The sequence below is a fragment of the Artemia sp. Qi Xiang Cuo genome, chromosome 3 (genome assembly GCF_049724085.1).
Source record: "Artemia sp. Qi Xiang Cuo chromosome 3, ASM4972408v1, whole genome shotgun sequence".
NCBI classification, from domain to species: domain Eukaryota; kingdom Metazoa; phylum Arthropoda; class Branchiopoda; order Anostraca; family Artemiidae; genus Artemia; species Artemia sp. Qi Xiang Cuo.
In genome coordinates this window covers 15,900,131-15,924,980 of record NC_142796.1, presented here as the reverse complement: position 1 = coordinate 15,924,980, position 24,850 = coordinate 15,900,131, and the positions used below count along the sequence as shown (strand labels likewise).

At 36.3% G+C, this 24,850-nt stretch overlaps 1 protein-coding gene across 1 annotated transcript in view; it reads right to left on the bottom strand.

Moving 5' to 3' along the window:
- LOC148953804 (uncharacterized) overlaps positions 1–24,850 on the bottom strand; it is a 149,306-nt gene that overhangs the window by 28,259 nt on the left and 96,197 nt on the right. Inside the window, exons 5-6 of the mRNA XM_089085906.1 lie at positions 15,126–15,399; positions 14,150–14,547 (exon numbers count right to left, since the gene is read on the bottom strand). Of these exons, the coding sequence (XP_088942032.1) occupies positions 14,150–14,547; positions 15,126–15,399 (672 nt within the window). The remainder of the gene's footprint in view (positions 1–14,149; positions 14,548–15,125; positions 15,400–24,850) is intronic.

Below are 24,850 nucleotides of genomic sequence, written 5' to 3'. Positions count from 1 at the left end.
GACTTATCTTCCTATTCTTCCAGACTTTTTTTTAACTGTGAAAAGACACCCTAAGCCTTGGCTTATTCTATTTTTAACATCTTCACTGCTCCCACCATCTTTACTAATAATACTACCAAGGTAAGTGAAGCTGCCAACCTGATCAATCTTTTCATTACCCAACGTTACCTTTTCATCTTCACTTATTCCTATCCTTAGTGACTATAAAGGGGGATTGAACAAAACCCTGCTTAACTCCTGATTTAATACAAAACCAGCTGCTAACCTCATTTCCTACCTTAACCGCAGCAGTGTTGTTCTCGTACATAGCACTAATCACTTTAATGTATTTGTCTGGTATACCATACAAGGATAAAACCTTTACTAAAGCTCTTCTATCAACAGAATCGAAAGCTTGCTCTTCATCTATAAAACTGAGACCAAAGGTGTTTGAAAACTCAGGCACTTCTCAATTATTAGCCTAAAAGTGAATATTTGCTCCACACATCCTCTACCTTTCCGAAAATCGCCCTATTTTTTTCTTTAAACTTTGTCTATAGTATCTTTCTGTTTGAAATGTATCCTATTGCTAAGTAAGTTGCTTTCTACAGAGTACAGAATAACGCCTTGATAATAACAAAACTGATTCATATTATTTGTTTTCTAAAGTGCTTTAGTTAATGTTTTCCTAAAACCGTTTGGTACTTCCCCTTTTTCAAAAATCATATTCATAATCTTCAATAACTTATTTCTGATCTCAGAGCCACCATATTTAAGAAACTCATTTACCACCCTATCAGCACCTGGAGCCTTATTATTCTTTAATCCTTTTAGTACTGTTGCTAATTCCTCCTTACAAAACAAATCTTCCTTCACATCCAAGTTATCACATACTTTTTCATTTTCCTCTATATTTTTTCCTGCAACTCTATCTCGGTTAAGCAAGTTCTCAAAATGTTCGGCCCATCTGTCTTTAGTTTTTTCCTTATCGCTAATTGCGACCCCATTCCTATCTTTAACTGGGACAAGTCCGTATTGACTATCCCTCTCAATGTGTTAACGTGCCAGTACAATATTTTACTATTATGCCGTTTAGCTGCTTCTTCCAGATCCTTGGCAATTTTATCCATAGCCTCCACTTCATGCCTCCTTAGTTCAAATTTTAATGCTTTCTCCACTTTCTTTACATTTCTTTTGTTTTTATGTGATCTATCACTCAGATAATTCTTGTACAGATAATTCAGATAATTCTTGTATTCCAATCATCTTCCACATTATCAAATTTTAAACTCTCAAGTTTAGTATTCAACTGTTCCTGGAAAGTTTCTCTCAAATTCTCAGCCTGGAGTCTTTCAGCATCATAAAGTTTTAGGAAACTGTTACCCTCGCGAAGCACCAGCTAGATATGAACCCTAGGCACTATTAGATGCTGATCATTACTTTTTAGCATCAGTGACGGCACTCCTATATACCCTAGTGTCCAGTATTGATTCTGCCCGTGTCTGATTCCATGTGTCACAATAGATAAAGTTCGCTGTCTTACCATCAAGTGAATACCATGCTAACTTATAAGCCATTTTATGACCAAACACCGTATTTGTTATAACTAGATTGTTATACCTACAAAATTGCAAAAGTCTATATCCATTACTGTTTTCTTTTCCTACACCAAATCTACCTAGGCTGGGGTACCATCTATCCCTATTTCTATCAACCTTGGCGTTAAAATCTCCCAGTAATAACATCATATTTCTACCTGGGACCCTGTCTGTTTGCTCCTGTAACTGTAAGAAAAATTCATCTGAGTCACTAGTATCTCCGTGAGTCGGTTCTACAGGGGCGTATACTACTATGACTGATACCCTGAACTTTCTAGTCATAAAATGAGCAATTAGTATTCTATTATTAATACCTTATTACCCCCTCTCTATGTACCCCATCCTACCTGCCTGAGTAAACAAATTCTATATCACCTAATTTCATGCTTCCTACCCCTGGGATATGAGTTTCCGAAACTCCTAATAAATCCAGTTCGAATCGTCTGAATTCGTCAGTCAAAATGTCGATACGATAGTCATGTTTTAACGTCGTAACATTCCAAGCTCCAATTTTCATGTTCTTTAAATCATTGAAATTATTTTTGCCTCAGGAAAAGCAATGATCCCGGATACCAGTGCAGGACGGGAATCACATATCTTCTCAAGTCTACACCGAAATGCTTAAGCCGGCTTAGAACCGGACAGCAAGAAGTCCCTGGGACCTCCATGAATGGAGGCTTTTTGCAATCCTGGGTCCATCTTGGTCACAACATTGTTTTCAGTACTTGATAATGCTTTTCAATCTAATAGAGTTGAAATCCGGCACAAGCAGTCTCTGGTCCTTGGCTCTTGACTCTTCACGTATCCATATCAAAAAAAACTACTTAAGTACGGGGAGGCAGCCCATTATGAGTAACCTAGCTAGGAAGAGGGTATTCAGGTCAAAGACGTCCATAAAAATTAAAAATTACTTTAGTAGATGTACAATAATGCGAAGACCATTCTTTGGCTGCTAATTTTAGTAAAATGTAGAGTGTAGGAGGCATTTAGATTTTTGTAATGTTTAAAAGTAGTTTTTTCTTAATGTTAGTGCCACTGAGAGGAGAGAAGGTGGGATTTAAAAAAAAAAGAGAAAAAAAGACGTCCATCAATACATACCAAGCCCAGAAGAATTGTCCATTAGTCAGAATCCCGTGTGAATGCTGTGTCGTTTACTAGGCTATAATTTCCTCGAGGGGCGCCTCTCCTCAAGTGGGAATAGAGTTGACCGCAAGGTCCTCAGTCTTGAAGGTATCCCGAAAGGGTCGAGGCAGCCCTTTGCAGAGGCCGTTGTCCATAGATCTGGATCTTACGTCCTGCCGCAGTTGTCCTCCTATAGACGATCCTCCTGCGATGGTGTTCTGCATCACCATGCAATTTAATTGTAACTCATGGGACTTGTGGAAAAACCAGTGGGCCTTTTTGAGTGTACATTTGAGGGGCCTTCTTCCTCCTCCGCCTGTATTTATGACCCCGGGCTAGGGTGCCCCAATTTCTATTATGGGCCCCCAGGGACAAGGTCCCCCCTTGGTCCGTGCCTCCTATGGAGGTACCCTACATATCTGTAGAGCGTTCCCCTATCGCCACCTGGGGACACGCTGAATGGCCTGGAGGAGGCCTGGAACATAAAAATGAAATTAATTAAAAATATTATTTTTCCTTTAAACATGGAAAATGGTATAGTCTTCTGTATGACTTTTTAAACATCATATTATTATAGAGAAGTATGAACAAAGTTATACAGAAGACTTTTTGGTTTTCTTGTTTAATATAACTCAACATTAGCTTGTAAAACTAACGTCTAGCCGAATTTATGGTTATATAAGCTCATATAACACTGGTAAATTGCACCTAGTAAACTCATATAACATAGAAGACAACTTCATCATCAACTTTGAAGCCTCACAAGGACAAATCCTTACATTACTCCAAGCAGCAATTAAAATTAAGGTAATTTAAGGTAAAAAAAAAAGAAAAAAAGAGCACTTCATAAGGAAGGAGTCATCATATAAACTTCAAAGGGGGCTCATTCGAATGGAAATCGAGAGTTCTAGTGCCCTTTTTAAGGGCCAAAAGTAATTGGAGGGCAACTAACCCCCCCCCCCCCCCCACACCCATCATTCCCCCAAACACATCCAATCAAAATTTTTAGATAGCCATTTTGTTCAGCGTAGGCTAGTTGATTTCCAGATAGAAAATATGTTTTTGAGGAGGACAAACCCCAACCACCTATGGGGAAAGGGCTTTAAATTCTATCCTGGGGGCACGATAGGTTTTTAAAACAGGTGTTGTCGAAGAACCTTCGAAGCAAGCTATAGCGTTAGGGTGCTCACAGGAATAGTGAACGTTTTAATAGTCAAAAGTTATAAGAGGCCAACTCGCCCCTCTTCCTCCACGCCCTAAATGTATCAGATAAAAATTTTTAGATATACATTTTGTTAAAAATAGTTCAAAGTTCTGATAACAAAAAACTCTGGTGTCGACACAGCCTCCCAGGGCCCGGGGGTAGGCGTTGTAAGTTATGCCCTGGGGGTATATATGGTTGTTATGGAAGGGATGCTCGTATAAACTTCCAAGAGAGCTCATTTGATTGGAAACTGAAAGTTGTAATTCACTTTTTAAGAGTCAAAAGTGATTGGAGGGCAGCTAGCCTCCCCCCACACTCCATTTATTGTTTTCTCAGAGGCACATCTTTCACAAGGGGTCGTCGTATAAACTGCAAAGGGGGCTCATTCGATTGGAAATCGAGAGTTCTAGTGACCATTTTAAGAGTCAAAAGTAATCGGAGGGCAACTGGTCCCCCCAAGCCCTTTTTCCCCAAATACATCTGATAAAAAATTTGAGGTAGCCATTTTGTTAAAAATAGTTCAAATATCATATAGCAAAACTCCTTTACGTATGGTCAGATAAGAAAAACTCCTGTGTCGACACCCCCCCCCAAGGGCCAGAGGAAGACATTATAAGTATTGCTCAGGGGGCATATATGGTTCTTATGGAAGGTATGCTCGTCTAAACTTCGGAGGGCTCATTTGATTGAAAATTGAAAGTTCTGGTTCACCTTTTAAGAGTCAAAAGAGATCAGAAGGCAACTAGCCCTCCTCTCCACGCCCTATTTTCTTCAAACCCATCCGACAAGAACTTTGAGAGAGCCAATTTTTCAAAGAAGTTCAAAGGCCAGATACCTAAAACTCCAGTCCTATCACAAACCCTCAGGGCCCGGGGGGCAGGCATTGTAAACTAGGTCCTCGGGTTGTAGGGGACCCTCATGAAAGGAATAATAATATAAACTTGCGAGATGGTTTATTTGGATGGAAATTAAAAGTTGTAGTTCATTTTCTCAGAGTGAAAAAAGATCGGAGGGCAACTAACCCCTCCCGCCCTCCAGGCGTTTGGGTGTATCGGATGGATAAACCCATCCGATAAAAATTAGGGGTGACCATTTTATTGAAAATAGTTCAACCATCAGATATTAAAACGCCAGGGTCGACACAGCCCCCCCCCCCAGGGCCCAGGGACAGGCCTTGTAAGTTATACTCTGGGGATATATATGGTTCTTATAGAAGGGATACCCGTGTAAGCTTCAGAGAAGGCTCAGTTGATTGAAAATAGAAATTTTTAGTTCACTTTTAAGAAGTCAAAAGAGACCGAAGATTAGTTAGTCCCCACACGCCCTTTTTCCCCAAACCCATCCGATAAAAATTTTCAGATAGCAATTTTGTTCAAAACAGTTCAAACATCAGATAATAAAAACTTCGAGACTGACACAAACCCATTTTTTCACTTTGATATTGTTACTTTGATACCAGTTTTGATACTTCGATGAATATTTGATTTTTTTTAAGTTTGATTTTGAAATAAGGAATTTTTAAAAACTTGAAACATTTTGCAATCAAAAACGAACAAAAATTAATTAAAAAAACTTTCCGAAAATTAAGATTTTTTTTTTCACGGTGATTTTTATTTTCATTTTCAATGCTGTAAGAACTGGAAAATAATAAATTTGTAATATACGAGTAATTCGTTTTCAGTGAAGCACCAATGACGCAGAAGGCTTGAGGTTTTTACAGTTAAAGAAGGGGGCAGTATCCAAATTAAAGTCAAGAATAATCGGACAGTAAGCACCCCCCCCCCTCCCATGCCATAAAAACTTGAGACTTTTGGCAATCAACAACGAACAAAAATTAATCAAAAAAAAAATTTCCGAGAAAAAAATATTTTCCTATTGAAGGATAACTGAAACTTAAAACGAACAGAAATTAAATGAACAATCAATGCAAACAAACATACAATAGATATTAATGTAAATGAATAAACAAATCTTAAAACGAGTGAAACCTAAATTGAATGTGCAAATCGAGCTTGAAACGAACAAAACTCACTACAAACAAGAGTTTGGGTATGACCTCCTTCTCTTTTTAGTTTTTTTTTTTTTTTTTTTTTTACAATTCCAAGAAAACACTTATGAATGTTCGAATATTAGTTGCTTCCTTTTCTATAATTCTAAGAAAACCCTTATATAATCGTTTTATCTTATCAGAGGCAACGCTCTAGCGTTACCTACAGTAAAGGCCATACGGCTCCAATGTTTTATTATTTATTAATTAAAAAAAAATTTCCAAAAAATAAGTTTTTCAAAGAAAAGTAAAGGCAATTTTAAACTTAAGCTCAGGAGATACAAATACCTGTTAAAATTCAAACTCAAAACGACCAGAAATTACTATCAAAGAATAAATGAAATCCAAAACGAACAGAAATTAAATAAAGAATTATAGTAAACAAAGACACAACAGGTACTAATAAAAATGAATAAATAGATCTTAAAGCGAGTAATGATTTATTTGAATATGAAAATCAAGCTTAAAATGAAAACAAATATTTTGCTATTAAAGTACAAATGAAACTTAAACGATCAGAAATTAAATAAACAGTCAATGCGAACAAACATACAATAAATATTAATGTAAATGAATCAATAAATCTTAAAACGAGGAAACTTGAATTGAATATGTAAATCAAGTTTGAATCGAATAAAAATAACTACAAACAAGAGTTTGGGTATCGTCTCACTGCAGAAGCCTAAAACCTACTGCGTCATTGGCGCTTTACTGAAAACAATGTTTTGAAATATTTTCAATTTTGTAACTTTAAGAAATCAAAAAGTAATTAAGATTCTAGGGAATAAATATCAGTATATGTATATTAAATTGACAATGCACATTTTCTTTCAGTAAACTCATTTGAATTTTTTTTCAGTCAGGTACAAATTATATTCTGGCTTTTAGAAAGCATAGGGGTTTTGAATCCTACTGACATTAATTTATGCTCGTTTTGAGTTTGACTCTAATATTTGTTTTAATTTTTGTTCGTCTCGGGTTTCATTTATTTATTGATACTGATTTGGGATAGTTGTATGCTTGGTAGATTATATGATAGTCCGGACGCCAGGTGTTGAAAATGTGAACCATACCACGACGGAATGGGGCTGCTACGAGAATTAGCCTACCCTCCATCCCCTAAATTGACCATGCGGATTCAAAAATACCAATGGCACTTGCTTGCGAGTGGTGGAACACTCCGAAACTTGACATTTTATTATATTTTGGTGTTTCATGCAAGAAAATGCATGTTCCAAAAAGTTTGAGGTGCAGTTTTCCGCTCAAATAGAAATGCCTAGAAGCCATAGAATGTTTTCATGGCAAAACTAGAGTTAAAAAAAATGGCAAAACTATATGAGTCTTGAACAGTCTTGGAAAGTATAAACAAAATCAAATTGCATATTTGATATATAATGATATTAATTGTTGAAAGATCCTTCAGTTCAAGATTTTTTTTCACTGTAATTTTATTTTCATTTTCAATGCTGTAAGAACTGGAAATAATAAATTTGTAATATACGAGTAATTTGTTTTCAGTGAAGCACCAATTAAATAAAGCGCAGAAGGCTTTAGGTTTTTACAGTTAAAGAAGGGGGAGCATCCAAATTTTGCTTGTAGTGAAACTATATTTGTCTTGACCAATCTTAAAAAGAACTAATAAATTAAACTGATTATTTGATGCATAATGATATTAATTGCTAAAAGCTCATCAGTTCAAAATTTTACTGCAATTTTAATATTTATTTTCAATATTAAGTACAAAAGAGAACATTTGTAATATAATTCGTTTTCAGTAAAGCGCCAATGACGCAGTAGGTTTTAGGCTTCTGCAGTGAGACGATACCCAAACTCTTGTTTGTAGTTATTTTTATTCGATTCAAACTTGATTTGCATATTCAATTTAAGTTTCACTCGTTTTAAGATTTATTAATTCTTTTACATTAATATATATTGTATGTTTGTTCGCATTGATTGTTTATTTAATTTCTGTTCGTTTTGAGTTTCATTTCTACTTTAAAAGCAAAATATTTGTTTTCGTTTTAAGCTTGATATTCATATTCAATTTAAGCATTACTCGCTATAAGATCTATTTATTCATTTATATTATTACTTGTTGTATATTTTTTGCTATGATTGTTTATTTAATTTCTGTTCGTTTTGGGTTTCATTTATTCTATAATAGTAATTTCTGGTCGTTTTGAGTTTGAATTTTAACAGGTATTTGTATCTCCTGAGATTAAGTTTGAAATGGCCTTTAATTTTCTTTGAAAAACTTATTTTTTCGGAAATTTTTTTTAATTAATTTTTGTTCGTTTTTGATTGCAAAAAGTTTCAAATTTGTATGGCATGGGGGGGGGTGCGTACTGTCCGATTATTTTTGACTTTAAAAAACGGATCTAGAAATTTCAATTTATATAGAAAGATGTTTTTTTCAAAGTCTATACTATTACGTCTTTGATAAAAACCTTATATATGAACAATTGACAGCTTGGATAACTTGTGGAAAGCGATTGACAACAATGAATGGATTGAAAAAATAGCTCCAATAAGGGGGTTTAGACCATTTCACTTACTGACACAAAGGGATCACGACTGTTTGGAATTGACCTTAATAGGAATTTTGTGTGCCAAAACAATTTTGCATCTATACCTTATATGCCCCCAGGGCATTACTTAAAACCCTTGCCCTGAGGGTTGTGGGGGAGTGTCCTCCTCAAAAATATATTTTCTATGTGGAAATCAACTACGCTGAACAAAACGGCTATCTCAAAATTTTGATTGGATGTATTTGGGGGAATGATGAGCGTGGGGGGGGCTAGTTGCCCTCCAATCATATTGACTATTAAATCGGACACTACAACTCTCGATTTCCAATCGAATGAGCCCCCTTCGAAGCTTCTACGACGACCCCTTCCATATGAAGTGCCTCTGGGGAAAAAAAAATAATAAATAATAAAACATTGGAGCCGAAACATGGCCTTTACTATAGGCAACGCTACAGCGTTGCCTCTGATTATTTTTTTTTCCCAGATGCACTTCATATGGAAGGGATCGTCGTAGAAACTTCAAAGGCGGCTAATTCGATTGGAAATCGAGCCCCCCCCTCCTCCACGCCCTAAATGCATCAGATAAAAATTTTGAGACAGACATTTGGTTAAAATAGTTCAAATTTCGGATAACGAAAAACTCCAGTATTGACACAGCCCACCAGGGCCCGGGGGTAGGTGTTTTAAGTTACTCCCTGGGACCAAACTGATTAAGGGGGTTTATAACTTATGAGACGAAGTTTTGTTCGAGAAGAACATTTAAAGAATTTATTATAATTATCCAATTATAAGGTTAAAATACATGCTCTGAGATAGATGTAGAATTGCTTTGACAAACAAAATCCTATTAAGGTCAATTCCAAACAGTCGTGATCCCTTTGTGTCAGCAAGTGAAATGGTCTAAACCCCCTTATTGGAGCTATTTTTTCAATCCATTCATTGTTGTCAATCGCTGTCCATAAGTTATGCAAGCTGTCTATTGTTCATATATAAGGTTTTTATCAAAGAGGTTGTTGTATAGACTTTGAAAAAAGCCTAATTCGATTTAAATTGAAAGTTCTAAATCCGTTTTTTAAAGTCAAGAATAATCGGACAGTAAGCACCCCCCATGCCCATAAAATTTGAAACATTTTAAGGTCAAAAACGAACAAAAATTAATAAATAAAAAAACTTTCTGACAAAGAAGTCCTTCAAAGAAAAGTAAAGACAACTTTCAACTAGGCCTCATCTTTTACGAGAGCTTTTGAATTTGCAAAATGAAATCGAAAAGAACTTTCTATTAAAGAATAAAGGAAACCCACAACGAACAGAAAATAAATAAACAATTATAGCAAAAACATACAGCAAGTAATAATATAAATGAATAAATAGATATTAAATCGAGTAATGATGAGATTAAGTATAAAAATCAGGCTTAAACCTAAAGAAATTATTTTGCTGTTGAATTATAAATGAACCTTAAAACAAACAGAAATTAAATAAAAAGTCAATGCGAACAAACATACAATGTATATTAATGTAAATGAATAAATCAATCTTAAAACGAATGAAACTTAAATTGAATATGCAAATCAAGTTTGAATCGAATAAAAATAACTACAGACAAGAGTTTGGGTATAGCCTCACTGCAGAAGCCTTAAACCTACTGCGTCATTGGCGCTTTACTGAAAGCGAATTATATTACAAATGTTTTCTTTTGTACTTAATATTGAAAATAAATATTAAAATTACAGTAAAATTTTGAACTGATGAGCTTTTAGCAATTAATATAATTTTGCATCAAATATTCAGCTTAATTTATTAGTTCTTTCCATGGTCAGTCAAGACAAATATAGTTTCACTACAAACAAAATTTGAATGCTGCCCCCTTCTTTAACTGTAACAACCTAAAGCCATTTGCGTCATTGGTGCTTCACTGAAAACGAATTACTCGTATATTACAAATTTATTATTTTCCAGTTCTTACAGCATTGAAAATGAAAATAAAAATTACAGTGAAAAAAAAATCTTGAACTGATGGATCTTCCAACAATTAATATCATTATATATCTAAAATTCAATTTGATTTTGGTTATACTTTCCAAGACTGTTCAAGACTCATATAGTTTTGCCATTTTTTTTAACTCTGCCATTTTTTCTAGCCAATCGTATTGGTTTGTTATGAAAACATTCTATGGCTTCTAAGCATTTCTATTTGAGCGGAAAACTGCACCTCAAACTTTGTGAAACATGCATTTTCTTGCATGAAACACCAAAATATAATAAAATGTCAAGTTTCGGAGTGTTCTACCACTCGCAAGCAAGTGCCATTGGTATTTTTGAATCCGCATGGTGAATTTAGAGGGTAGAGGGTAGGCTAATTCTCGTAGCATCCCCAATCCGTCGTGGTATGGTTCACACTTTCAACACCTGGTGTCCGGACTATCATACAATCTACCAAGCATACAACTACCCCAAATCAGTATAAATAAATAAATGAAACCCAGAACGAACAAAAATTTAAATAAATTTTAGAATCAAACTCAAAACGAGCATAAATTAATATGAGTAGGGTTAAAACCCCTATACTTTCTAAAAGCCAGAATATAATTTGTACTTTACTGAAAAAAATTCAAATGAGTTTACTGAAGAAAAATGTGCATTGTCAATTGAATATACATATGCTGATATTTATTCCCTAAAATCTTAACTAATGAAAGAATTGTTTTCAGTAAAGCGCCCATGACGCAGTAGGTTTTAGGCTTCTGCAGTGAGGCGATACCCAAACTCTTGTTTGTAGTTATTTTTATTCGATTCAAACTTGATTTGCATATTCAATTTAAGTTTCACTAATTAAGAGCAACTAACACCCCTCTCACGCCCACCTTTTCCCCAAACACATCCAATCAAAATTTTTAGATACCCATTTTATTCAACGTAGTTTTAAGTTCTGGAAATTAGGTCTTCGAGGATTACAATCCCCCCCCCACAGCCCACACGGCAAGGGTTGTAAGTTATGCCCAGGGGACATATAAGGTTTTGTATAGATAGCGTTGTTGTAGAAACTTCAGAAAGGGCTCATTCGATTGGAAATTTAAATGGCTAGTACCTTTTCTAATAATCGAAAGTAATTCTATGGCAACTGACATCCCTTTCACGCCCACCTTTCCCCAAACACATCCAATCAAAATTTTGATATGGCCATTTTATTCAACGTAGTTGAAAGTTCTTGAAAGTATATGCTTGAGCAGAACACTCTCCCCACAGCCTTCAGGGGAAAGGTTATAAGTTATGCTCTGGGAAGGGCATAAGGGCACTTCATAAGGAAGGAGTCGTCGTAGAAACTTCAAAGGGGGCTCATTCAAATGGAAATCGAGAGTTCTAGTGGCCTTTGTAAGGGTCAAAAGTGATTGGAGGGCAACTAGCCCCCCCCCGCACCCATCATTCCCCCAAACACAACCAATCAAAATTTTTAGATAGCCATTTTGTTCAGCGTAGTTGATTTCCAGATAGAAAGTATGCTTTTGAGAAGGACACTCCTCCACAAGCCTCAGGGCAAGGGTTTTAAGTTATACCCGTGGGCTATATAAGAACGATGTTGGCACAATGTATTATTTATTACTTTTTTCTTATTTACAGCAGGGCACTTCGTATCGAAGAAGTTGTCGTAGAAACTTCATAAAGGGCTCATTCAATTGGAAATTGGAGTGGCTTGTGCTCTTTGTAATAGTCGAAAGTGATTGGGAGGCAACTAAAGCCCCTTCAACGTCAACCTTTTCACGAAGCACATCCAATCAAAATTTTGGTATAGTTTTTTTCTTCAGCATAGTAGATGTCCAAATACAAATTATGTTTTTGAGGAGGACACTCCCCCACAGGCTTCAGGGGCAAGGGTTATAAGTTATGTCCTGGGGGCATATATGGTTCTTATGGAAGGAATGTTCATATAAGCTTTGGAGAGGGCTAATTTGATTTGAAATTGAAAGTTGTGGTTCACTTTTTAAGCGTCAAAAGATATTGGAGGGTAGCCAGCTCCCCCCCCCCCCCCCAAACCTCTGTTTTCAAAATGCATCTAATAAAAATTTTAAGATAGCTATTTTGTTTAAAATAGTTCGAAGACAAAAAAGTCATATAACAAATCATATAACAAAAATTCTGGTGTCGACACAACCCCCAAGGGCCCGGGGGCAGGCGTTGTAAGTTATGCCCTGGGGGTATATATTGGTCTTATGGAAGGGATGCTCGTATTAACTTCAAAGAGGGCGCATTTGATTGAAAATTGAAAGTTCTAGGTACTTTTTAAGAGTCAAAAGAGATAGGAGGGCACCTACCCCCCTTCCCCTCCACGCCCTTTTTTCGTCAAACTCATTCGATAGGAACTTTGAGATAGTTTTTTTTTTTAAATAGTTCAAATACCATATAACAAAAACTCCGGGGTCAACACAGCCCCCCAGGGACCGAGGGCAGGTGTTGTAAGATATGCCCTGAGGGAATATATGGTTCTTATTGAAGGGATGCACGTAAAAACTTCAAAGGTGGCTCATTTGATTGGAAATTGAAAGTTCTAGTTCGTTTCTTTTAGAGTCAAAGAGATTGGAGGGCAAATAGCCCCCCCCCCCCCCCATTTTTCCCCAAATGCATCCAATAAAAATTTTGAGATAGTCATTAAGGAAAAATCGTTAAAAAGATAACAAAAACTTAGGTGTCGACACAACCCCCAGGTCCCGGGGGCAAGCGTTGTAAGTTATGCCCTGGGCCATATATGGATCGTATGAAAGGGTTGCTCGTATAAACTTCAGAGACGGCTCATTTGATTGGAAATTTAAAGTTCGGGCTCACTTTTTAATAGTCAAAAGAGATCCGAGGGCAGCTAGCCCCCCCCCCCCCACACTTTCTTTTTCTAAACCCATCTGACGAAAATTTTGTAATAAGACATTTCGTTAAAAATAGTTCAAAGGTCGGATAAGAAAAAATCCGGTATCAATACAACCCCCCAGGGCCCAGGGTAAGGTGTTCTAAATTATGCCCTAAGGGCATGCATGGTTCTTATGAAAGGAATACTCGTATAAACTTCATAGAGGACTCATTTGATTGGAAATTAAAATTTCTAGTTCACTTTTTAAGAGTCAAGAGAGTTAAGGGCACCTCTGGATGTTTAAAAACACTTATTTTTATTGCTCTTAATAGTTTTTTCTTTTTTTATAATTTTAAGAAAAAACGTATATACTTGTTTTCATTCATAAGAAATAAGAACACTTATACTCAGCATTTTTTCGATTTTTCCAAGCATTTTAATTCTCCTTTCTCGTGTGCAGGACTACTTAACTACCAAGTCAATGGACAGTTAATTAAATAAGTCACAGACACGTATACGATTGGGAAGTAGGGAGTATTTGAGCCTCACCTCCTCCTTTAACTTCAATTTGTCCCATTTCTATCCTTTTTTTAAAATAGGATCTTCTGTATTTTACGATTTATTTATTCCCTCATTGACTTCTCCCCAATAAATTCCAACACATCTTTTTCGACTCGAAAGTATTTTTTCAGTTGACTTATTCTCCGGTAAAATTCATAAAATTTTACGATTAACGATTAAAATTACGATTAACGGAATTAAGATTTAATTACGATTTACGATTAAAGAACTAATTAAGAAATACGATTAGCGATTACGATTACGATTAAAACTAACGGCTTTTCGGATTATAACAAGTAAAATTTTAGTTCTTAATTTAAGCTGATGGAAAGACTCAGCAACTGCAGGGTGGGCTGGTTTTGCTTCCTCAACAAGGGAGATAGAGCCACCCATCAGCTTCTGAAAAAACCTCCTCTTTACCGGCAAATTTTCGGCAGAGTCGGTAATCATGAACAGACCCTTGCAGTGAATTTCTTCAATACTGAGATCTTCTTTTCGGGATTCAATAACAACTACTTCTCCCTTGTCTCGTCGGACACGGTCCTGATTTCCTAGATTCAAAACAATAAGATATCCATCTTCATTTGTTGATTCCTCTGGATCTTGCTTCTCGTCCCAGAAGCATTCCAAATTCAATAAACGCATGATATACTTGTGAAGCCATTTGACACAACCTGAAATAATAAAATACTAAAAGAAATTCTAAAACAAAATACAACCTGAAATACTAAAAGAAAACATGTTTCATGTTTTTTTAGTATGATTTTAAATTTTCAAAATTCGGCCTCTTCAGCATCCAGAATGCTTACAGCTTACTCCACTAAGTTGTTGAGGGACAGGACGGGTGAGGGGGGCAGGACGTCAGAACAGATCGACAGTTGCAGGGCGGAAGGACTGGTCGACAGGGGGTGAGAAACTGATATTGGAATACTTCAAGGGCCTTGACCATGATTATACGAATTAATACTAAAAACAGGACAGCCTAAAATAAAATAAAAAGTAAATTGAGTGGTATAGAGGGTCTACGTACACACCTTCGCATAATTCAAGGAGGTCCACAAAAACTCTTTCAGGGGGGGGGGTAAATATTAAACGGGATGAAAATAATAAAGAATTTTGGCTAGAAAGGCACCCCATTCTTCAAGACATTACAAAAAAAATCCTTTTATGTATTGTTGGTCTTCAGTTAAGGGAACAGATGCTTCACCCTGACGGACGCATTGAACGCCCTTAATATAATTACAGAGATTACCTGGAATATAGAGACGATTCTGAGAAGAAATATTCGTTTCCACTCTGACGTGACCAGTATTGAGCAACTTCTTAATAACTTCTCTTGGAGGATGAGAAAGTTGGAATTCCGACGCTCTATTTAAGTCTTGCTGCAGCTCTCGCACAAAAGATAACATTTTCAAGGCGCGTTCCTTGGCTGTAAGGAATGTTTTTTGAACGTGTCTAAACAAATCGAGAGCAGCTTGTTTCTTTGAGATTACTTCAAGCTGCAGGTAATTTCTGTCCTCGTTTAGCTGTAAATATAAACAAATTAATAAGTGGATTTCATAAAGTTAACAGGGGGGAGGCTGGGACGCGTTGACTAGTACATTTGAAATCAGCGTTAAAGCTTACATAGGATGGTATGCTTATATTTTAGCTCGCAAATTAATAGAAATATCCGAAAATTTACCAGAAACTCCTATCCAGATTTAACTAAAACCACAAGAACGACAGAAAACAATTTTTTAAAAGTATTCCCCAAACATATTTTTTTTGTAAAGATGAAACGATGAACGGCTGTTATACCCCCCCCCCCCCCCCCGCATGAAAAAGTAAAGCTTACGAAGAAAATAATTATGGTAACCATAAATCCGAGATTTCTAGCCTGACACACATAAAGGCATTCATAACTTTATAGCCCTAGTTCCCGCCATTTCACCATCACGGTAGTGATGCCGTGAAGACATACAACTAGGGTGAATCAGGGAAAGTCCGACAGTGGGGTAAGTCCGATACCGACCTTCAATTTGTCTATGGTCCATTGTATCTGTGGGAGGCTTTCATATTTTCTTCCATATTAGTAGCAGTAGGCAACAGTGCCATCAACTTCCGGCAGAGTTAGCACGCCTTCTGTTCAGAGGGTTTTGAAGTTTTTTGGACGGCGTTTTTTAGGAACACAGGTAACTGACTTTACTTTAACTTATGCAGATTATAAAGTAAGAGAGACAGAGAATTTTTTTTTCATTTCTTAGAAACTAGAAGACCAGGAGCATCTTCCTGATTTTTTAAAACAAGCTAATGTTATTAGTTGAACAGATAAGAGGGGTGTCGGTCTTACCCCCGAAAAAGCCCATCAGGGTAAAGTCCGACATGCCGGTCTTACCGCCTACGGGGGAAGTTTGGCTGGGGTGTCGAACTTACCCCATGTTACCAAAGATTGATATTTTAAATGGTAGAACAGATTCTAAGCTTTAGATAATAAAGGTTGTAGCCAATAACCATACTTAGATGGCTCTACTAACTTAGTAGAATGTAGTGTTGTGTTGATCATTCATGTATTGCAGTTCTGTGCCTGCTTTCGTTTATCTTTCTCCCTTGTAATCTTTTATCCGTCTTAACCTTTACTTGTGACCTGCCGTGCAAAAAGTGTAGCAAAGTAGAAATGCTACTTGGCAGGTATCAAATTTGTTGGCAGATTTTGTCTGAAAATGCCCTTTTTACATATAAAATAATTTTTGCTCAAAGAAAACGGCCAAAACACAAGTCGTGCTCCGCCGTGCAAAAAGTGGGATAGCTTAGTAGCAGTGCTGCTTGACAGTTTTCATGGCCTAGTAAAATTTGTTGGCAGATTTTTTCAAAAATACCAGTGCTTCCACTATCCCTGAATTTTTTGGGATTCCCCCCAAAATCTGTCTCATAAACTTTCTCAAACTTGGTTCTCCAAAAATCCTTTTTCTTTCAGGGTTGCCACACCTAGTGAATCATCACGGATGACAATCCACCCCTAGTAACTATTACTTTCAATTGACTTGACATATTTTTTTCACTGTTTTGAAAAGTTTATGTCTCAAATATTTACTACACATCAAAACCAGACATAGATCATTGAATTACTGAGTAAAAGTACTTACTTGGTAAAAGTATACTGACCTTTTTATAGTTGTAGTACAGTGATCAATGAATATAAAGAATGCAGTTGGGTGTGTATTATTTTTATAATACCAATATCATTTGAGTGTACAACTCAATCCATAAACTATCAGCAGTAAGCTATATACTGTATACTTGAGACTTTGAATATTATACACCATTAGCAGTATTAGAGTAAATATGAGACAGTACTTTAATATGATTAAATGATTCAGAAAACTATTGATATTTCTAACCACAAGCTATACTAAGTTACATTTGTTACTTTTCTGCAAATTTTACCTATAGAAATACTTTTTGCTCAAAGAAAAGCTGTCAAAACACGGATTTTGCTGCTAAAGTGTTGGCAGCTTTTGGAATTCTGCTACTGGCAGTTTTGGAATTTTTTGCCCACCTGCTTGTGACAGGTTTTCGAATATTCCTTTGTCTTTTCTAGAGGCCTAGAAATTATGTTCGGAAAACACAACGCGGGGTTGGAGGAACATATGATGCAACTCAGCTACAAAACGCGCTAGCAAAGATATCTTCAAAGAGAATGTCTATGCTACAGGCTTTGAAAGTATTTCAAATACTGCACACTACCTTGCATGACCATCTTATGAAGAAGACACAAGTCAAAAAACCAGTTTATGGTGGAGGGAAGAGCCAAGAAATTCCTGCTGAAATAGAAAAGGATATGGCTCAGGGTCTCCGAATACTTGAAAAGTGGGGCATAGGTCTCAGCAAGCAGGAATTTTTTGACCAAGTCCAAGACTATCTCATCAAGAACAAAGTTCCAACAAGATTTAAGGACAACCGACCTGGTCATGACTGGTGGGTGGGGTTCAAGTGCCGAAACAAAATTTCACTAAAGAAACCAGAAAGGTTAGAAAACAAAAGACATTTGGAGCAACCTGACCCCTTCATAATGTATGGTTTTTATGAGCTGTTGTATGAAACTACCACGGCGATGGATATTCTTGACAAGCCCCAATGCTGGTTCAATTTGGATGAAACATCTTTCTGCAGGGATCCTGGCAACACGAAAGTTGCTGGAGCCAAAGGCTCAACAGTCACTCGTAGAACAGGCGGTAATGGATGTGAAAATACAACTTTCTTGGCTTGTATCAGTGCAAACGGAGAAAAACTCCAACCTTTAATAGTTTTCTCTGCAAAGAATACCTGGACCTCATGGATACCTGTAGACGGAGCTTACCCTGGTGTATCTTACTCATCTACCAATAAAGGGTGGATGACGTCTGATCTCTTTATGAACTGGTTTGAATTCCAGTTTCTTCCTCATGTAAAGGGAAAAGCACTTCTCATCTTAGATGGACATGGCTCACATCTTTCTCTTGCTCTTGCGAAACTTGTAAACGAAAATAACGTGACAATTCTCAAGCTACCTCCACATGCATCCCACATGCTTCAACCTCTCGATAAAGCGGTTTTCAAGGGAATGAAAGTGTCTTATGATCTCTCGCAATGGCAGAGGGATCACCCTGGCAACATTCTGTCAAAGAAGAATTTTGTATGTCTCTTATCGAAGGTATGGGACACCTATCTCACTCCTAGTCTGATCGAAAAGTCGTTCAAAGCAACTGGAATCTTCGATCTGAGTGTTCCAATGAGAGTAAGCCCATCCGTAATTGACCATACCAAGTTTGAACCTACCAAGTTGAGACGCTATGCACAAATGAAAAAGGAGCAAGAGGAAAATTCAGGCACATCTGAAGTCACAACCACCGTCAACACTGTACTAGAAATAATTACCTTTGCTGTTACCTTTAGTCCAAGGAAGTTGCTTGGCAACCAATCAAAAACTTTTGAAGAGATTCTTCTTGACTCAATCAAGCGGCCCGACCTACAATCAGTTTCAGGAATAGAAAAACGGAAGAAAATTGCAAGAGAGGCAGAAGTGATAACATCAAAAGAACATCTAGAGGTGCTTAAGAGGGAAGAAAATCTGAAAGCAAAAGGCAAAGGGAAGAAGAAAAGTTCAGATGGGAAGGGTATAAAATCGAAAAAAAAAAGTTCTTCCTAAGAGGGAAGCCAATAGAGATACGGGTGATAGCGAATCAGACATCAGCCTTGAACTTGGCTCTTATGAGAATGATCAGAGTATTCAAGATACTATTCAAGAAAGTGACAGTGATGACAAGGAGACACCCAGTAAGCAAAAACATTGTTCCCAAGCTAAATGAGCACTATGCAGTTAGATACGATGCCAGGAATGACGAACAAGGTTGGTACATAGGAAGGGTTCTAGACTTTCCTGACGAGGGAAAAGTTAAGCTCAAGTTTCTTCACTGCTTGAGCCTTGCCACCTACTCTTTCAATTGGCCAAAGAAAGAAGATATCGATACTGTGGATGACAAATACATTTTTGCAGGACAAGTAAACTTAGTGGGAACCGGACCATTTGAAATACCCCAAATCCGTCAGGTTATTGTATCGCACAAGGCAGTTACTGGCAAGCGTCAGTAGATCTTTTCCTTATGCCCATACACGTAAGCTACAACATATATGACTAACTTTTTGTATCTGAAGTCAAACCATAATTTGTGTGATATGTTTTTCTTTTTTTTAAATACAAGCAACCATTTACATTCAGTGATTTGTGCACCTCGGCTATGATACTTGTAACGTTTATCTGTTGGGTAAGTCCGACACTGTCGGAGTTACCCCACAGCAGCAGAAAAAAGTATGGTCTGGCCTTTTGATGCCAGTCAGTGAGTTTCACATAAAAATTGTTTGCTCATGGACTTATACTGATTTCTTGATGCCTTTTAAGATGGTGAAGTCATATTATTTTTGACATATTGTTGAAAAAAGCTAGTAGGATATGTTGTACTTCCCCCAAAGCTGGGGTAAGTCCAACATAGCAGACTGCACCAACTTAGAGACCTGGTGATGGGTTACAAGCACAGTATATGGGAAAATCAGAAAGTGAATAATACGGGAAACTGCTGTAAAAAAAAAAGGTTGATAGAAGATGATATGAGATACTCATAAAAAAAATCTTGAGAGTCAATTTAACAAAAAAAAACATGTTAAGGTGTCGGACTTTCCCCGATTCACCCTAAAACTTAAAGAAAGAATTACTTTTAGAGTATGAAAATTTGTAAGATTAAAAAAAGATTAGTAATAATAATTCTTAAGTATGTTACTTAAGCAGCTATTACCCCTTTAGCTCGCCTAAAAAAATATATAACGAAAATGAAAAAAAAGAAACATAAAAAGAAAATATTTTGTTCAAGAGTAAATTTTTGGCTCAGAAAGTAACACACAACGATGGAAAATATTTTGCTACAACAGGCCTGTTGGTGACATGTATTTAAAAAACAATCACTATTCAATGAAAAAAGGTAAAACTTGGTTTTCAACGATATTAACCCAAAAATGAGCTTTTACTCGAATAGCTTCTAAACTGGTAAACGTTAAAAGGGAGAAGGGTAGCAATATCTAATGGCGAGATTAGTAGATATTGGGGATGCTTCTAACCCTACTTCGGCTGACCCTTGTTAAATCGTATATTTGTTTTTAAACAGCAAAGGCTTTGTCACTTGCCACGTACACAAAGTGAGTGTGTGTTTGTGTGTGTGAGGGGGGGGGGGGGGTTAAAACTCATGGAAGCTTCGTGGGCTTCGACTAAATGAATCCTAAAATAAACGAAAATTAAAAGAGCAATAAGCGAAACTGCAAATGACGCTTCGGCCTTTTGAAGGTTTAGGGGGAGGTGGACCTATTCCTATTTGTGATAATTTATGTTTGTTTTATGTTTGACTATATTTTTCATTTAAATTTCTGTTCGTTTTAGGATTCATTTATTGATCAACAGTAGCATCTTTTATTTTCTCCTTTGATGTCATTTTTCATTCTGATTTCTCTACGTTGTCGGTTTCATTTATTCATTGATAGTAATTTCTGTTCGTTTTAATTTGATTAATTTTAGGTTATAATTTTTACTTTTTCTTGAGAAACTATACTTAAAAGTAATACTTGATCGCCTTTTATTAAACTTAATTTATTCCTTGCTAATATTAGTAATAGTAATATTAGTAATAGTAAGATTATCATTTTGGTGTATTTGCAAGTTACTCGGTATGTGTTGATAATAAAAACTCCACAAAGAAGAGCAGTCTCAAGCTGAGGATGTTACTCGATAAAGATGCACTTCTGAAATGTAGAAATGAGCTAGCCAATAAGGATTGGAATACAGAGTTTTCAGTCTCTGCGGATATTGACTCTAAGTTTAGAGTCTTTTACCAAACAATTAAGCAATCCCTGGAAAAATGATCTAAGAATGTTAACAACAATGGAGGAAAGCCTTCAAAGAAGCCTTGGATTACTCCAAGTTTATTGAGATTGATAATTAAGAAGAAAAATTTGTATGAGAAAAAGGTACATCATCCCTGCGATATAAATGAGCAAATTTATAAGAGTTATCGTAATGCCCTAAACAGACTCCTGCGAAGAGCTAGACAAGATTATTATAAAATAGAATTTGAAAAAGCATCTGGAAAAATCTGTCGAAAACACATGGAATGTGATAAGAAGCACTTTAGGACAATCATCTGGAGGAATCTCTCAGGAAATATTCCATAAAGATGGAACCAGTCTTACAAATCCAGAGGAAATTTGTGAAGAATTTGCTAACCATTTTTCGACAGTTGGATGGAGAAGGAAAGAGTCGATTATAAGCAAACCAGGTGACCAGGCTTTTCAAAATTACCTTCATAAGGAGATGGAAATCTCTTTAAATCTAATCCCAGTTCAAGAATCTGAAGTTCTAAACATTGTTTATGGTATGAAAGCTACCGCTCCTGGCTCTGATATTGTTTCAATTAGAGTAATGAAAACATTTTGGGAAGTGATTGCTCAAACTTTTGTTTCATAAATAATCAGTGTTTAAAAGAGGGAGTGTTTCCGAGTTGTTTTAAATCAGCAAAAGTAATACCAATACATAAATGAGGGAATACTGGTGATACCCATTATGTCTAGGATACTAGAAAAATGCTTTTCGGTCAGAATTTATCAGTATCTGGAAGACCAGAGAATATTTACTCCTACACAATTTGGATTCCGTCAACATCGCACTACTGTATTTATTGTATTTATTAGACATTGTAAAGGCTTTTGATACGGTCAGTCATGATATTCTGTTAATGAAGTGTGAAATTTATGGGATTAGGGGTCCAGCTCTTTCGTTTTTACGTTCTTTTTTGTCTTGTAGAAAACAATATGTTCAAACTGGTAATATGGGTTCTAATGAAAGTTGTATTGAGTGCGGAGTTCCACAGGGTTTGGTACTGGGACCCTTATTATATTTAATTTTTGTGAATGATCTTCCACTGTCTGTAAGTAAACTGGAAACAAGAATGTGTGAGATCCTTAAAAAGGATAGCGCAGCTACAGTGCCTATGTTTGCTGATGATACTTCTTTAGTGGTGATCGCAAATTCAGAGAGATTGCTGCTAGAGAGTGTACGAGAATCGCTAAATGAGGTTTCAAGATGGCTGAGAGTGAATCAGCTAAAGGTGAACCCCTCTAAGAGTAATTTTCTTATACTTTCGAGGACATCGAATTATTATCCATGGATACAGCAATTAGCATATGAAGATGGCATGATTGCTCGTCAAAAGGCAGTAAAGTATCTTGGCATTATTATAGATGAGACTCTCAGTTTTCAATCCCCTATTGAAACTTTAACCCGGATTTTAGCGCGTAGTTTGGTGATAATTCATAAACTTAAATACATGTTCCCAACTAATATACTTAGGTTTCTCTATTTTTCGTTAATCCATCCCTACATTTTTTATTGTTCTTCTGTATGCTTGGGTACATTTTGTTCAATTTTTAATCCTGTGCGAATTATTCCAAAACAAGTCTTTTAGAGTATTATCAGAAAAATCAGAAAGAGAATCAGTTCGAGAAGTCTATAGGGATTTTAGAATATTGCCAGCGGTGGGTCTTCATCATTTTTATATATTTTATGAAGCAGCTGCCGGAGTGTTTTAATGGTTGGTTTTACAGCCGATGGAATATACATAACCAAAATACTAGGGGTAAAAATTATTATTATACGTCACCTATAGTGTCTGCCAGGTCCACGTTTTCTTTTTTTATAAAGGGTATACATGAAGAAACTAGAAAATTTTAGTGGTTTTAAAGCAAAATTGAAAGAAAAATTATTAAGTAAGTATGAATTCTAGTTTTGTTTGTTTTGGAGGTGACTTGATTTGATTTAATTTAAATTAAGTTGTAATTGCTTGTTGGTTTGTGAGTGCGACCCCACAACATGAATATGGTATGTAGTTGCTGTCCTTGTAGTATTATTATTATTCTTTATTTATTTATTTTTCTCTCTTTTCTTTTCTCTCTTTTTATCTTTCGTTCTTATTATAGTGAATTTAAATGACGTTATATGTATGTATTTTTTTTAACCTGTTTCACCCCACGTCAACCGTTTGGTTTTAGATAAATGCAGTTCATTTACCTTGGTCCAGTAAAACTACAAAAAAAGGTCAAGTCTCGGCTTTTGAGCAACAAAATTGTTTTTGGTACCAAAATGTTCAAAAAATCTGCTTAGTAATATATCCAAAACAGGCCAAAATGCCCTTGCAGAAATACCCCCTTTTTCAGGGAGAAGAGGGGAAAGGCGGGGGGGGGGCGGGATCTCGTATTTAAATTTATACAATATTTTCTGGATTGAAAGGTCATTTCATATTACTTAAGTCCGGGATGACCGAAAATGACATCATAACTGAAAACTTCCATCACTTAGCACCCCATTTCCACTCTAGATAAGGTAAGAAGGGGTACAAATATCATTTGTGATATTATAATAGTATAACACATAATTGAAGATATATAATTGAAAGGTCGTTTCCTGTTAATTTAAGTCCGGGGAGACCATCAATTTGTACCCCATTTTTCTAATTATGTATTTTAATACTATATTACCACAAGTGGTATTTTTTCTCCTTCTGACCTCACCTAGGGTGTAAATGGGGTACTAAGTGATGGAGTTTTTCATTTCTGATGTCATTTTCAGCCTCCCTGGATTTGAATTAATTGGAAACGATCTTTCAGCCTACCAAATACTGCACAAATTAAGATTCTGATCTGTCATCCCTCTCTGGCTTAGCTTGGGTGGACACTTTCTGAAGTCGCCTAGAGTGGAAATGGGGTACTAAGCAAAGAGATTCTCTATTTCCGATGTTTTTTTCGATCTCCCCGGACTTGAATTAATAGGGAACGACCTTTCAATCCAAAAAATATTGCAAAAGAAAATTAGATTCGAGATCTCCCACCTTTCTTTGAAAAAAGGGGTATTTTTGCAGTGCCAATTTTCGATAAGTTATTAAGCGAATTTTTCTGAACATTTTGGCAACAAAAACTTTTCTGTTGCTCAAATACTGGGACAAAACCGTATTCTTACCGCAAAAGGTTTCGTTTTTTTATCTTAAAAAAGGGGACGGCACGAATCAATACAACCAGATTTGTATACCTAAACTGAGGTTCCCTTGACCCTGAAATTGAATGGGGAGAGGGATTACTATTTACACACATTAGAAATCTGCGCAACTTTTGGGCTTCTATACAGCTGAAGCCATCCTGACCAACATCATCTAGACAGCCTTGATTGTGAACATATCATAATTTCCCATTTTATTGGAAAAAACTCTTTTCCTTAATTTTTTGTGTAAACTGAGGGTCCCTTGGTCCTGAAAGTAGATGGGAAGGGGAATTACTATTGATACGCATTGAAAATCTGCGCAACTTTTGGGCTTCTATACTGCTGAAGTCATGCACGTACGCATGAATTTGATTTGGGAGGCCCAAATCCTT